Here is a 14,685-nt window from a genome sequence, read left to right on the forward strand (position 1 = left end):
TCCTAAGGATATGCTGTTGGATTTAACGGTACAAGATTGTTCCTCATAGCAGCTAAACCTACAGGAATCTTTCCTTTTCACTGCTGTTCTTTAACGTTATGCGGAAGACCACAGTACTGTTGAGAGTAAAGATTATTTCCTTGGTGGTTAGGTGTAAAGAAGACATTCCAGTGCGAACTGTGCAGTTACACTTGTCCACGTCGTTCCAACTTGGACCGCCATATGAAAAGCCACACTGATGAAAGACCACATAAGTGCCATCTCTGTGGCAGGGCTTTCCGGACAGTCACGTTACTGAGGAACCACCTCAACACTCACACAGGTACTCTTGCTTTTGTGTAAGTTGTTTTTGGAGCATCTGCTTTGTCTTTAGAGCAAAGGCAAGGTGATCTATCTTGAATCTGTCTGTTACCTGTTATGGAACAAGCTAAAGAAGAAACTGTGCAAGGCTGCTGTCCATTTCTCATATACATTCTGTTATTCTCTGCCTGGCCAGGTCAGGTGCAGAGCTCATCCTGTACATAGAAAACCAGTCCCGGGCTTGACCTGAAATTACCTAAAGCTGCAGAAAATGTTCCAGTTGTCTTGGTTATTAGTAGTTGTGTTCTAAGCTTCACGTGGCTGTTGCTTCTTGCAGAGAAATAAGATAAGGAAAGAGGCTGGAGAGAAACATAAGGGAGTTGAAAACAAAAGTGGGGTGTTTATAAAACAGGACCAATTTAGTGGTAGGATCTGTAGCACATTTCTGTTAATCCTTACTTAAGTTTCTAGTATAAAACAACAGGTAATTAAACTGTGATGAAACTATACGTGTCTTGTGATGTTTCTGCCAAAAAAAAGGTAATCTCTTGTTTTCTCTTCCTATCAATACCCGTGGTATGTCTAGCTGGGTGCTTTGAGATTTGTGAATAACCAAGAGGTATTGTGAGTGTCCTGTATCTTTTTTTGTCACTAAATCTGAATGTCATCATCTTCCTGTCTTGCTGCAACTGCTCAGGTACTCGCCCTCACAAGTGCCCAGACTGCGACATGGCCTTTGTGACCAGTGGAGAGTTGGTTCGGCATCGCCGCTACAAACACACCCATGAGAAACCCTTCAAATGTTCAATGTGCGATTATGCTAGTGTGGAGGTACGTGAGTTAATTGTTACAGTTCTGAATATTCGCTTGTATAGTTCAAGGCTTGTTCGCCATCTGTTACAAGCTCTGCTCTTAGGCATTTCCTCCTTGGCCATTTAAAAAAAAAAATCTAAGCAAAAAAGTTATAAATCAGGTCTGTTCTTGGAAACAAATGTTGGGTTTTCCTTAGTTAATGAGAAACTGGTTTGAGAGCACTGAGAGCACACTGAGATCCTAGATGACTTCCATTTCCTTTGTTGGTGACAATAGTTGTTACTGGTTTTGCTTTTTTTTAATTGGCCTTAAAGGTGATGACAGGAACTGTAGTGTGCTCCATGTTGAAGGAGGCAGCCATCTCCTGAGTAGGATGTACTCTACAGACAGTTTTAGAAACATGTATTCTACACATTATCTGTTCATGCTGTTAAGGTGACTGTAGCCAAAATTAATGGCCCTTTGCCTCAATATTACTGAAAATCACCTTTGCTGCTATCTGCTGGTTGTTGAATTTGCTCAAGTAAACAAAGCTTGTTTGAATGCTTTCCCCAGTGCAGTGCTGTTACTGATGCTGCAGAACAACTTTTGTGTTGTAATAGGAATTGTACAGCATGATGGGGATAAGAAATTGGAGCAAGATATAAGCAACATGACTTAAAATACAGGACATGTGCAGTGGAGGAAGGGTACAGTGGGAGATGTTGAGCAAGGGATTGTGTTTATCTCCCTGAGCTGTGACTGCAGTGCTGTAATTTTGGGCCCTGTGGTTTCGAGTGCTGAGTAAACTGCATTTGCAATGATTTTTCATAGTATGTGTTAAGAAAGAACGACCAAATTGGTCTTAATGTGAGCTTGTGCTGCATTTTGTGGACAATGGTTGTTGATTATGCAGCATGCTCCTACTTGAGCAGAAAATTCCTTATGCTGATTTTTTTTAACCTGGGTTCACGCCTTCTAGATAAAAGCAGGAGAGCAAAAGAATGAAGTCACCCTGTTGATTGTAGGTCTAGACTTCAGCTCTTCTTAGCAAGAATTTATCTTCCATCTCAAAGTAAATGGAGAACACTCAAGAAAGCACCCTCTGGAGAAAAATGTATGGTGTGGGGGGACATTACGCTCTTCCCCCACCATCCAATATTCTCCTTAGGTGCTTTGGTTTCCCAGAACAGTTTATTGTTTCTCTCCAGGGTAGTTTCAAATTTTAGTGTGTCCTCAAACAACGGCATAGTTGATACCAGTAAGGAGCACAAAACTCTAAATTAAGCTGTGCTGCATGTGGGAAGGACAAGGCTTGTTTGTGAATGAGGTTGGCAGATGAAGTACAATGGGAGAGAGGGAGTGGTTATGTGCTGCACGAGAGTGGTATTGAAACGTGCTTGCTTACATTTGTTTTAGTGACAAGGTAAAATGAAAATCTTTTTCTTGACTTGTACTTTTGGAAGTCTGACCTGCTCATCTATGCTAACTTCAGTCTTATTCTGGGCTTTCAGGTTAGCAAATTGAAACGCCACATTCGTTCTCACACTGGGGAGCGTCCGTTCCAGTGCAGCTTGTGCAGCTATGCCAGCAGGGATACTTACAAACTGAAGAGGCACATGAGAACCCACTCCGGTATTGTTGACGTGGTTTTTTTGGTTTGTTTCAGTGTCAGATTGCTGAGACTGTGTAATGCATGCTGACACTCTTAATTGGAAAAAAAAGAAATACTTTCTGTAGCTGAAGAGTATGCGCCATAGTTTATAAGCACTTCAAATAAAATTCATAAAACGTTAGTAATTACTACGCTGAGAAGTGAGCTTGGAGGATCTGGTTTCAATGTAAGGTGTTAAAATATGTCCCCTTCTAGTAGGAAAAGAAGACATTTCTTCTATTATTAGTGTTTCAGTTAAAGGTTAGAGCCATTTTCAGTTTCATAACTGTGTAGTTATAAATGCATCTCATGTCTGTAGTTCATAAAGACCCTGATTTTTTCCTTTGATAGAAATAGCATTTTTTAGCACAGAATGTTACTGGAATGCCAGGTTGATGATACCCTTAAACCTGAAGGAGGAAGAACTGCCCTTGCATGTACATAAGTATTCAGAAACCTTATCATCCCCCCCCCCCCCCCAAAAAAAAAAAAAGATAATCTGATACTACTTGTTTTTTTTGTGGCAGTCAGCAGGTAGTCTTCCAGGTGTTTCCTCAGGGTATGAATTTAACTGATTTGCTTAAAGAGTGGACTTGATTTTCTTTGCAGAAAGATGCATAAAAGAACTAAAACTTCCAAAGAGACATTGAGATCTTTCTATGGTTACTATTTCTATCTTCTAGCTGTCTGTTGCGAGTTTGAGAGGTTTGGGGCTTCTTGGTTAGATTTTTTTAATAAAAGTACTTATGCTATTTTTTTCTTTCTGCTACTGAAGGAGAGAAGCCATATGAATGTTACATCTGCCATGCTCGCTTCACTCAAAGTGGTACCATGAAGATGCACATTTTGCAGAAGCACACAGAGAACGTGGCCAAATTTCACTGTCCTCACTGTGATACTGTTATAGCGAGAAAGAGTGACTTGGGTATGTATCTCTGAGAAGCGGTCATTTGGTGAAAATAACTACAAAAGACTTTCCCAAAACTAGAGTTCAAGTAAGCCAACTGCTGTCTGCTTTTTAACCTAATAGTTCTGACAACTCCAAAATGAAGCAAAGGCTTAAATGTGTGGCTTGTAATACACACTTAGCTTACCATAACTGCTGCAGACTGAGAACGTTCTGTTTCTTTTCATTACTTGAAAGCGTAGGATGCTTTCCAAGTGTACAAGGCAAGTTACTATTTTCAGGACTATAGATGTAAGGCATTTATTGAATTTGGACTAATATTACAACTACATGTGGATTAGGTTTGAGAAACCAAAAAGTCAATTGGCTTGACCTCCTTCATGTAGGAGGCCATTACATTTCATCCATATACATCTGACTGAGCTAAAAGGCTTGAATTTGAATAAATACTTTCATTTTCCAGGAAGTGGAGCTGTGTGCCACAGACAGAATAGGAGACAGAGTTGCCACAAAAGCCCTGAGTCCTTGCAGTAGCAGTGTTGATCTAGTGAGCAGTGATTCCAGCAGGCAAGCTCTCTGATGCACAAGAACGTGAAAAATAATATCATGCCCAGAGCAGCTGAGAAAGAAGAAGCCACGATTTGGCAGAACTTTCAGTCTGTAAGCAAAATAAGCAAAATATCAACCATGTAATGGAAAGGCAGGCTCCCTTCCAATAAAGAAGAATTTGAAGTGCTACAATGAGAGGCAGTTTGAGTGGATGGCAGCCAAATGATGTCAGGTGTCTCCCAGAGCAAACGAGAACTGGTTTACAACAGAGAAAAACTGATGTTAACTATGAAGAATCTTTCTCCTAATAATGGTTTAGTCTGCAACAGGTTACCTTGTGCAGCTGTGGTATGCTCTTAGTTTGAGTATCTTAAAGGAGTAGCTAAAACCTCTCTTGAGGATTATCTGCTGGTATCCTCATTGCCTTCTATCCCTGTCACTTTGGCTTCCAGTCTTGCAGAAAATCCTGTTTCCCAACGTATTACCTGGCTTCTGGCTATATTCAGGCAATTCGGAGTAGTCTTAGTCTCTTGTGGACTGTTATGTTTTACTTAGGTAATCTTCATGTGTTACATAAATTTCACTAGCAAAAACTCACATTGCACCGTCCTCCAAGGGAATCCTTGTGGACAGATACTGTCAGCATCAGACCTGGCTGCTGATGTCCCTGATGTCTGTTGTGTTTTGAGATTAGTGTAGATGGTTTGAAAAATCATCTAAGATGCCTGCAGAGCTTTTTGTGTAGAATAACTTAAGTTAAAACAAACAAACCGTACGTGGCATAAAATCAAATGGAATTGCACTGTGTGAACATTGATGACTACTAATGAGTAAATCAGAATTTAACTGTGGGAAAACTTGGAGATTTTCTGCAAGACCTTTCTGTCTAGAAATTGTTCTAGTTGCTTTTACTTACATATCTTTCTTTTTTGGTAGAATCCTAAATTAACTGTTCAGTCGCCTGACTTGATTCAGGAATATGTGGAGGGAATAATGCTAAGGGACCACAAACTTGTCTCTTTCGTGTTTGGAAAGCCATCGTGGTTAAAGCCTCTGTTTCTTTGCTCCTAGGTGTTCATTTGCGAAAGCAGCATTCCTACATTGAACAGGGCAAGAAGTGTCGCTATTGTGATGCTGTGTTTCATGAACGCTATGCCCTCATACAGCATCAAAAGTCTCACAAGAACGAGAAGCGCTTCAAGTGTGACCAGTGTGATTACGCATGCAGACAGGTAAGCTGGTGGGACTGGCACCCCTTCTGAGCACTGGAGCAGGAGATGACAACAGGAGGTAGAAATCTTAGCTGTTAAGTTTGACTGCCAAGATCAAATAAGCTCTCCCCTTCTTTTTGAAGGGTGTGAAGGAAAAGTTTGGCGGCCTGTGCTGCTTGGTGTAGTGCTTCCCCCCTGTAGAGAAGTTCCTTCTAAGGCAGATAAGTCACAACCTTGGTGTACCTGTTGATGAAGAAATAAGTCTGTAAGGATGGCAGTAGCTAGGACCGAATATACCATTCGTTGAGATGTTCTCACATTCCTGCAGAACCATCTTTTTCTGACGCTGCTCTTAAACTAAAGTTTGGCTTCTTTGTGGCTGAAAAATCATCTTATCTGTTTTTGTATGAGTTAAGTTACTCTTGCTGTCTTGATTGTTCCTGTCAGGAGCGGCACATGGTCATGCATAAACGGACCCATACTGGAGAAAAGCCTTACGCCTGTAGCCATTGTGATAAAACCTTCCGTCAGAAACAGCTCCTTGATATGCACTTCAAACGATACCATGATCCCAACTTTGTCCCTGCTGCCTTTGTCTGTTCCAAGTGTGGTAAAACATTCACTCGCAGGGTAAGGGAACATACTGGTTTGAATTACAGATTTTTTTGGTGAGGCTTGGTGGGGGGAGAACAGGGGAACAATGACATATTTACCCACAGGGAAGGGTCACTGAGATACAGGCCACAACACTACCCTTTTAAACAGAACAATTCTTAGACGAGACCTGGTATGACTCAGAATTAGTACTGTTGTGTACTAGCACTGATACTGTGAACAAAGTGAAAATTCAACTTTACGAATAAAAGTCATCTTTGTGGGCCTCCTATGGACCTGCTCTAATAGACCCATCTTCTTCTTGTGCTGGGGCCCTGGACTGGACACAGGACTCCAAGTGGGACCTAACAAGGGCAGAGCAAAGGGGCACAGTCACCTCCCTTGACCTGCTGGATGCTCCTGTGGTGATGCAGCCCAGGATGCAGTTGGCACACTGCTGGCTCATGTCAAGCTTTTCATCCACCAGAACACCCGAGTCCTTCTCTGCAGGGCTGCTCTCAATGAGTTCTCTCGCTCTGTCCTCATGTCTCATTGCTGTGAACCAGGTGCAGCACCTTGCACTTGGACTTGTTGAACCTCATTAGGTTCACGTGGGCCCAATTCTCCAGCTTGCCCGGGTTTCTTAGTTAATCAGAAGTTGTCAGAAATATGTTTGTAAATACAGGACCAGAACATTTGATCCTATTTTAATGTATGTTGTGTTTTTTTGTTCTTTTCCCTCTTTTCCATAGAACACGATGGCCAGACATGCTGATAATTGTTCTGGCCTAGATGGTGGGGAAGGAGAGAATGGGGGAGAAACAAAGAAGGGCAAACGTGGCCGAAAGAGGAAGATGCGCTCCAAGAAAGAAGATTCCTCTGACAGTGGTAAGAAACAACTCAGTACACTCTGAGAGTTAGAGACCTGTGATTCAGTCTTTGTTAGCTGTTAATTTGTCTGCTTTGCAGGTTTGTTTTTGTACTTAAAAGGCTTTTATCTAGTTGGTAACCAAAGAATAATAGTATATGGCCAGGTACAGAAATGACTGCCTGTAACGGATAGTATGGATTCTGCCCTCCTTGCTCTTCCTAAGACGGTGCAGTTGAAAAAACTCAGTTCCTGCCCTTCCTGCTTTTGTGTGTGTTACATTCTCTGGTAGTGTTTTTAGTGTCCCAGAAGAAACTCCGTGTTTCTCTGTTACAAAATGCCACGTGCTCCCACCTTACTGCTACAGGATAGCATGCGGCATGTCCAAACAACCCCAGTGTTGGATTAACTTGGCTGCTTCTGTGGGAAAGGGAAGGGAGCATACAAGAGAGCGGTGGAGAGAGTGCTGGCAGTTGATGGACTCCTACAGAAGGCCTGCTGAGCCAGTTAAAGGGTCAGGAAGCTGGTGGTGTCTTCCACTTGACAGGTGTCGTTGCAGATACACTGGTATTGAGAAGGTGGTTGCTGAGGGGCTCTTGGACGTGCTGGCCAGCATGCCAGAAGATGGGTTGGGTGTAATTCATAATAGGGTGGCTTTTTTTTGGCTTTTGGTGTTTGTAAGCTTCTCCAGAACAGGAGCTGTTGCAGCAGACAAACTGCCTTCACTGTGAAGGAAAAACTCGTAGCCTTTCCCCCTGATGGAGGGAGAACAGTCATGTCTTCAGCAAGAAAATCCAGATGGAGTCTAAAGACCAGACAGCTCAAAGATGATTCTGCAAAGGCAGTGTTGCTAATTAGTCTTTCATCTGAAGTGCTTTCTGCAATTAACAAGGGGTGTAGATTGGGGCAACAGGGATACGTTCTGGTGAATGTGCATCTGAAAATCTTACGTGGCAAACAGGTTTTACAGGAATTAAGATGGGTATGGTCAAACTGCTGGTTGTGCAAACCTTGGCAGCAGAAACTCAAATTTCTGAAACTTGTATTTGTACAGATTCTTGAAAAAATGTTAGTTGGATAAAGCACATGTAACTAATTGTTCATTTAAAACATGGAAACATCTTGGAGCCAGAAAGAGCAAAATCTTGATGGAAACCAAATCAAAACATTTTACAAATTAGATACTCCAGAATCACGTCTGATTTGTAGGCCTCCAGTAAATGTAGAATCATAGAATCACTTAGGTTGAAAACCCTAATTTTATTTAGTTTGTATTGCCTGGGTTTCAAAACTGTTTTGGGAGAAGGTGGTCAAGAATCATGCTTGTTAGATGAACTGGTGAGTGTTGTATGACTGTGGCTGAGACAACTCCTCCATCCTCACATGAGTTGCCAAGTCTTGACTGACTTCTTCAGGAGTCATCTGATAGAAAAATAATTCGCCAGTGTGAGCTGAGTAGCAGCATGGACGAGGTTCCAACTACATTCTCTGCTGAGAATTGCAGGGTGCAGTGTTGTTCTTATCTCTTGATCTGCAGTTTCATGAGTTTCTGCAACTTCTACATTTCTAAGAACAGTGAGCAAAGCTATGGTGAAGCAGACCCTTGTGATGAAGCACTTCAGACAGCGGGGCTGATGGCTCTCCTGGGAGTGGCTTGGACGAGGTGTTTGTTCCTGAGAGTCCTTGGTTTGGGCTCCTGCCTGCTCTTGTGCAGGTGGCGCTGCAGTGGGCTGATGGCCCCTCTGATGGGCCTGGGAGTAGCCCAGCAGTGTCGTGTTTGGGTTCCAAATCTGGCCAACATCTCTCTGACCTCCTTCATGGGCTTTTATTGCATAGTCTAACATAGTCATGTTTCATTTTGCCTTTCTAAATGGCCATTTGTCACCTCTACTGTGAAGGTAATTGGCAGTTTGTGCCACCAGGGTCTCAACAAAGGCCTTGTTTGCCTTCTTCCCCTGACTTGACTCCTTTTGGATGAGGATTTGGTGGTTTTCTGTAGGTAGATGTTTCGTTCTTGTTTAAACTGGATATTTAACTGGTACAATACTTCTTTTAGAGGAAAATGCTGAACCAGATTTGGATGATAATGAAGATGAGGAGGAGACAGCAGTAGAAATTGAGGCTGAACCAGAAGTAGAGCAAGAGGCTCCTGCACCACCTCCCAGTAAGAAAAGAAGAGGAAGACCACCAGGCAAAGCTGCCACTCAAACAAAACAATCCCAGCGTAAGTCACTGCTTGAAGCTCGTGTTACTCTGCTTGAACTGCTTTGTTCCTTGGATTTGGCAATTCTTACAAGAGAACTGATCCCCTCAAGTGAGCTAATTTAAAATAAATAAATAAATAACTGTACTTGCCTCTACTTTGCAAAGACCACACTGTTGGTTTGAAAAGAGTTACGAGTGTTTCCTGGTCATGAGGATGCATAATTGCTTCAGCCTATGCAAAAAGGAGAGGACTTTTTTTTTTTTTTTTTTTTTTAGTATTATTTAAACTCACAGATGAGCAAACTGCTCTTTTTTTTTTCCCTAGTTGGTGTGTGTATTAATGTACAGTTACTGTTAAAGTAATTGTTAGCACAATCACTGTGTTATTCTGACCTTTGCAGGCTTTTGCAGATATTACCACAAATTAACACACTTCAACCACAAGTGAACACACTGCTGAGCATAACATAAGTGCAGACAGTTTCAACTGTAGAGTTTTCTCCTTAAGAATAAAAATCAATAACTGCAAAGTCTGAAATTAAAAAAAAAAAGACCACAAAACAACCAACTAGGAACAAAGCAGGAAAGGCAAATCTGTTCCTGCAGGGGGTGATGGCTCCCCAGGGCTTGGCTGTCTGCTCAGTGCTACAGATGTGTCCTTGTGGCCTTCCTAGAATAACAACCTGTGGAAGCATTTTGTGCTGACTCTGTCACTAGTGTCACCAGACTCACCTAAATTTGAAGCTTTTCCTTGCACCATGAATGAAGAGAGGCTGATTGGATACACATCCAGACATTGGTGTAGCCTTGTTTGTGGATTACTCTGCAAAATCCCCTTTGTGTAATGTCTTAAAGTTCCAGTGTAGCTTATGATACTTGTGCTGGTAGCAAGTATTTATACAGAGGCAAGGAAACAGAAGGCTGATGATTAGATGAGTGAAGCAGAGTGAATCACTGCACTGATGTGGGAATGCCTTCATTGTGGGCCCCGCCTTCTCTTTCCATGCAAGAGTCTAAATGCCTACTAAAAAAATCATCTGATGAGACCAGCTCTGGAACAACAACAGAAAAAAAAAAAAAAGGTGTAATTCTTCTCCCTCACCCTTTTCTTTCTGCCCTTCTAGCTGCAGCAATCATTCAGGTTGAAGACCAGAACACTGGTGAAATTGAAAATATTATAGTTGAAGTAAAGAAAGAACCCGATGCAGAAACAGTAGAGGAAGAGGAGGAAGCTCAGCCTGCTGTAGTGGAAGCTCCAAACGGAGACCTCACTCCTGAGATGATTCTCAGCATGATGGACCGGTGATGGAGGAAGACCACGCTGGATGACTGAACTGGCCTGGGCTGTGTTTAAGCGGCTCAAATCTATTTTTCCTTTTACCTTTTTTCTTGGCTTTGGGAAATGCATCATTTTAGACCATTTTACCAAACATACTGGGAAATAAAACTTCAAAATGATGTTAGAATGTGATTTAACTAGAACTTGCTGTTTTATGTTAGCATTACAGGATCATGGAACATTAGGAAATATTTTGGAGTCCTTGAGGGTTTCCTGTGAGGTGCTTGATTAGTTTTGCTCTGAACTGCATCGTAAACACGGTCCTTGGGCCAGCTTTACATGCAACAATTTTTATTATACAAAAGTGGAAGCCTTGACTAGAGTATGTGGTAAACCACTCCGGACTTGCCCTTCCAGTTCCCAGAGTCCTTGAGCCTCCTTCTCTCAGTAGTGTTTTTAACTGTAAATGCAGACTTGGGAGGGTTCTAGACTTTTAAAATGTTTTTTGCTTTTCCCCACTGACTAGCTCCGGTTCTCCAAGTCGGCTGCACACGGTAGTTTTGGCATGCTCCAACTGGTTTCTGTCCTTAATATGCTTTGCTTTCTGCAAAGCATTTCTGTAATGGTCAAGCTTGTAAATAACTTTTTTTTACATTTAAATCTTTTTCCATTAATTAAGAGGTATGCAAAAATGCAGTTTAAATAAACCCCAGTATTTTAATTCCTTTTGAACTAAGTGACAAGAAGATCGATAGAGTGTAAATGTTGGAAAAACTGTTGATAACCAATCACGTAGAGATGTACCCAGACTATTGCTTGCAGAACAACAGAAACCCACACATGAAATCTGGTTTTGAAATGCACAAAACTGGCATTTGAAACATGTATAATTAACCTTCTTTTTGAGTTATAACTTCACGACTACATTTTCTTTGCTCTATCTTGTAGTTGTATTTTGTGTTTATGAATCCTATGTTAAGGCAGAAGTGGTGATTTATAAGTGGGTCACTGCAGCCCTCAAAACCTGGGCCAGGAAATTTTAATAGGTCAGTAATTACACAATTTTGGATCTCTAATAAAGACAAAAAAGGAATAATGTGAAATACAAATGATGCCTGTATATGAAACTGTCACATGTTAAAATATGTAAGCTTTTTATAGAGCCTCAGTCTTGCTGATTTCAAACAAATTTTTCTTCTATGTATCGCTTTTAAGAGAGCTATCAGTTTAGCTATCAGACTCTAGGTTGATGCATTTTTGTACTTAGCTGTACTGTGTGATATTTTTCATTATTTTAGGAAGCCAACATGGGAAAAAAAATACTGTTATAAAATATGTAATGGGGTTTGAAAGCTGGGAAGGAGAATATACTGCTGTACAGCTAATAAATAATAATGGATTAACATGCGTGCTCACCGGCTGCTTTCTTTGGGCATAACAACTGCTTGAGCTGGCAGTGATCTCCGGACTGTAAAGCCCCTCCTGGAAGGATGCTGCAGGCCTGCCTGCGCAAACGGAGCAGCTGCTTACAGTGCACTGGGCTCTTCTCGTCGTGGGTGTTCCTCTACAGCGTGCTGAATGTGGGGTGGCAAGCTGTGAAATGAAATCGTGGCGTGCTGCTGTCAGTCACAGGTGAGTGTGCAGATAACCAGGCATCATTACTGCGGCGTAGGCAGTGCACGGAGCTACCTTACAGCAGCTCCTTTGTGTCCCAGGTGTCTAAGCTGCTCTGCTGGGGCTGTGTTTAGGCAATTTAGGTAAATTTAGGTATTTGCAGGGCAGAGGTAAGGTAAAATGTGCTGGACTGGCTGCTCACTGACACTTGTATCATTTACAGCTCTAAGCAAGAAGTAATGTCAGGAGTATTGAAAGAGGTGTGTGGTAACTACCTGTCACTGATCCTGAGACGAGGTCCTTCTTAAACTTGCAGAGCAAAGCTGCCTTGGGGTTGATGCCTGGAATCCTGAGGAGGATGGGAGCTTATTTCAGCAGGTGGGAGATGTAAACATCAGGGCTGCCCTGTGAGGAGCCAGGTCTGGCAGCCGAAGTGGACAAACCCCAAAGCGCTTCCTCAGCTGGGTAAGGAGCTTGTGTGCTCACGAACCCGAAGAGATACCTCAGGCAGAGGCAGTGCTCCAAAGGAAATGCAATTTTGTGTAAGCCTAGAGCTAGGCATGCCTTGTGGTGAGCCAGAAAGCTGAAGGTGTCAGCAGCCGTAGTCCTGCAGTGTGTGCTGGTGTGACGGAGCAGGGATGTGCAGCCATCAGGGGCTGTTGCCATCCCTCTGCCCTGTTCTGCTTGCGCTGTAGCAGCGGCGTGTATCGATGCCACGTCCCTGGGGTTGCAGTGAATGCTGTCAGTCTGCCTTCCGTGAGCCCGACGGGTAAGCCACGAGCTCTTAGACACTGGGACAGGCTTCTGCTGCCAAGTGGAGCGTGGAAGATGATGTTTGGTGATGGCTTTAACTACTGACCTGCAATAGTGCCCTGAGGAGCTGTGCGCGCTCTAGCAGAGGCCATCCTTGGTCTGCACGCAGTTTGTGCCTTGCACCCAGCCCTGAGTGACCCCAAATCCCAAGAAATCCCAAGAAATCCCAAGGCTCATGCTGCCAGCTCTTCCCCCAGCTCCAGCAATAGCTGTGTGCGTGGCTGGGCTGAACGGAAAGGAGCCTGAGAGGTGTGTTTGGACAAAGACTGCAGGAACTGCTCCCGACTCCTCTGCTGTGCTGACTGTGCTGTGTTTCTTGGCAGCTCCTGCCCCGCCAGGCGCAGCCTGCTGCAGCAGCACGCGTGGGAAGCTGCGGCTGATCTCCAAGGGACCGCTGGCAACTCCTGCTCTGCTTTTTCTGAGGAAACGATTTCTGAGCAGCAGTAGTTAACAAAATAGGTAAGAGCAGTGTTCATGCACATAGACTGGGCCTGTTAATTTATCAAAGACTGCTTTGGGTATTTTTTTTCAGAGGCCCAAGCAAGGGCTTCATGGGGATGGGAGCAATCACCTGTGACTCTCCTCCTTTTTCTTCACCCTTGACTCCTACCTCGCAGTCTGCTCAGCTGACCTGGTTTCCACATGCATGCTCAGTAACCAGCGCTGTCACACAGCCTGGTTTTCCTCATTTAGTTTGAGCTGGGTCTCCTGCCTCGGGCAGACACCTCTGAGAGCAAACCCTTCTCGGTGCTATTTCCAGGTGGACAAGAGCCAAAGAGCTGACTGGGAACATTCACCTTGTCGTGGGCACATCCAGCCTGCCTGACATCCTCCAAGGAGGCTGTGTGGGCAAGAAGTGAGTAGTGAATGTCCAACTGGACTTTGGTAGAGCCTTTAACGTGGTCTCCTACAGCCTCCTCATAGCCAAACTGGAGTCACTCTGGAGTCAGTTTCCAGAGGCTGGAAAATTGGCTGGGCCACCAGTTTCGTCATGGTCAGCAGAAAGCTGATGTTGGTGGTTCACGGTCCTCAGGGATCAACCCTGCAACCAGCACTGTTTAACATCTTATTAATTAATATCTTGTTAATGATCTGGCTGGCGTGACAGGTAGGGTCTCAGCAGGTGTGTGCCTGATGCCAAATGGAAGGGAGCAGTCGATCTGCTTGAGGTGGGACCAGAGGGACCTCAGCAAGCCTTGGGCTGCAGGGAACCTCACGGAGCTGAGCAAAGGGATGGGGGTGGGCACACCATCCTCCCTGAGGACCTTCTTCTGAGTCCCTGGTAGCGTCTGCTGAACCAACGCTGGGAAATGTTGTGTCTAGTGAAGTCCCACAGCACTGCACAGGAGAGTTTTCTGCTCTATCCTGGACTGCTTCCAACCTTCTTGCCCAATCTGGAGCCTTCCTTGGGAGAGCAGAGTGGGGTTGGTGTGTGCCCAGTGTGTTAGTTCCTGCTTCTCATCCTGGCTTTGGGGCAGTGGTTGGGGCTGGCCAGGGGGCACCCGGGTGTGAAATTTGGGACATTGAGCTCTGGAGAAGCACCGCGCCATGGGCACCAGCACCCATCTACACCACCAACACCACCAACCCTTGGGTGCCCAACACAAGGTGAAGGAGCCAGGCTGGCCTCCCCGTGCAGGAAGCCTCTCTTTCTACACTCACCACCCATCTCCAGCCACTGGGGCAGAAACGTGTCCCCAAAAACCACCCTGGGGCCGCCGGCTGCAGGGCAAGAAGAGACCGAGGAGCCTCCAACTCGAGGATGCTGCTCCTGGCCTCCACGGATAGCTCAAGGGTGCTCCCCGGCGCGGGGTCTCGCAGGCTTTGCGTGGGCCGTGTCGCTCTCATCTCGCATCTCTTGCTCGCTGGGTAAATCTTGCCTGACGGGGCAGGAAGAGG

At 44.2% G+C, this 14,685-nt stretch overlaps 1 protein-coding gene and 1 long non-coding RNA gene across 5 annotated transcripts in view; one reads left to right on the top strand and one right to left on the bottom strand.

Annotated features, from left to right (window-relative positions):
* The window catches only part of CTCF (CCCTC-binding factor), a 35,071-nt gene extending 23,309 nt beyond the window's left edge, over positions 1–11,762 (top strand). For all 4 annotated transcript variants that reach the window (XM_084533666.1, XM_084533665.1, XM_084533664.1 and 1 more), the window contains 9 exons: positions 152–322; positions 998–1,131; positions 2,607–2,727; positions 3,522–3,671; positions 5,274–5,434; positions 5,861–6,043; positions 6,760–6,895; positions 8,932–9,099; positions 10,205–11,762. In XM_084533666.1, the coding sequence (XP_084389792.1) occupies positions 152–322; positions 998–1,131; positions 2,607–2,727; positions 3,522–3,671; positions 5,274–5,434; positions 5,861–6,043; positions 6,760–6,895; positions 8,932–9,099; positions 10,205–10,386 (1,406 nt within the window). In that variant the 3' untranslated portion in view covers positions 10,387–11,762. The remainder of the gene's footprint in view (positions 1–151; positions 323–997; positions 1,132–2,606; positions 2,728–3,521; positions 3,672–5,273; positions 5,435–5,860; positions 6,044–6,759; positions 6,896–8,931; positions 9,100–10,204) is intronic.
* On the bottom strand, positions 10,460–14,580 carry LOC311443485. The gene is made up of 2 exons (XR_014697283.1): positions 13,584–14,580; positions 10,460–11,952 (listed from the first exon to the last, which is right to left on the bottom strand). It is a non-coding gene; the product is annotated as an uncharacterized lncRNA (long non-coding RNA).
* Between the last annotated feature and the right edge of the window lie 105 nt (positions 14,581–14,685).

Source organism: Aythya ferina, assembly GCF_964211825.1.
Source record: "Aythya ferina genome assembly, chromosome: 12".
Classification (NCBI taxonomy): Eukaryota; Metazoa; Chordata; class Aves; order Anseriformes; family Anatidae; genus Aythya; species Aythya ferina.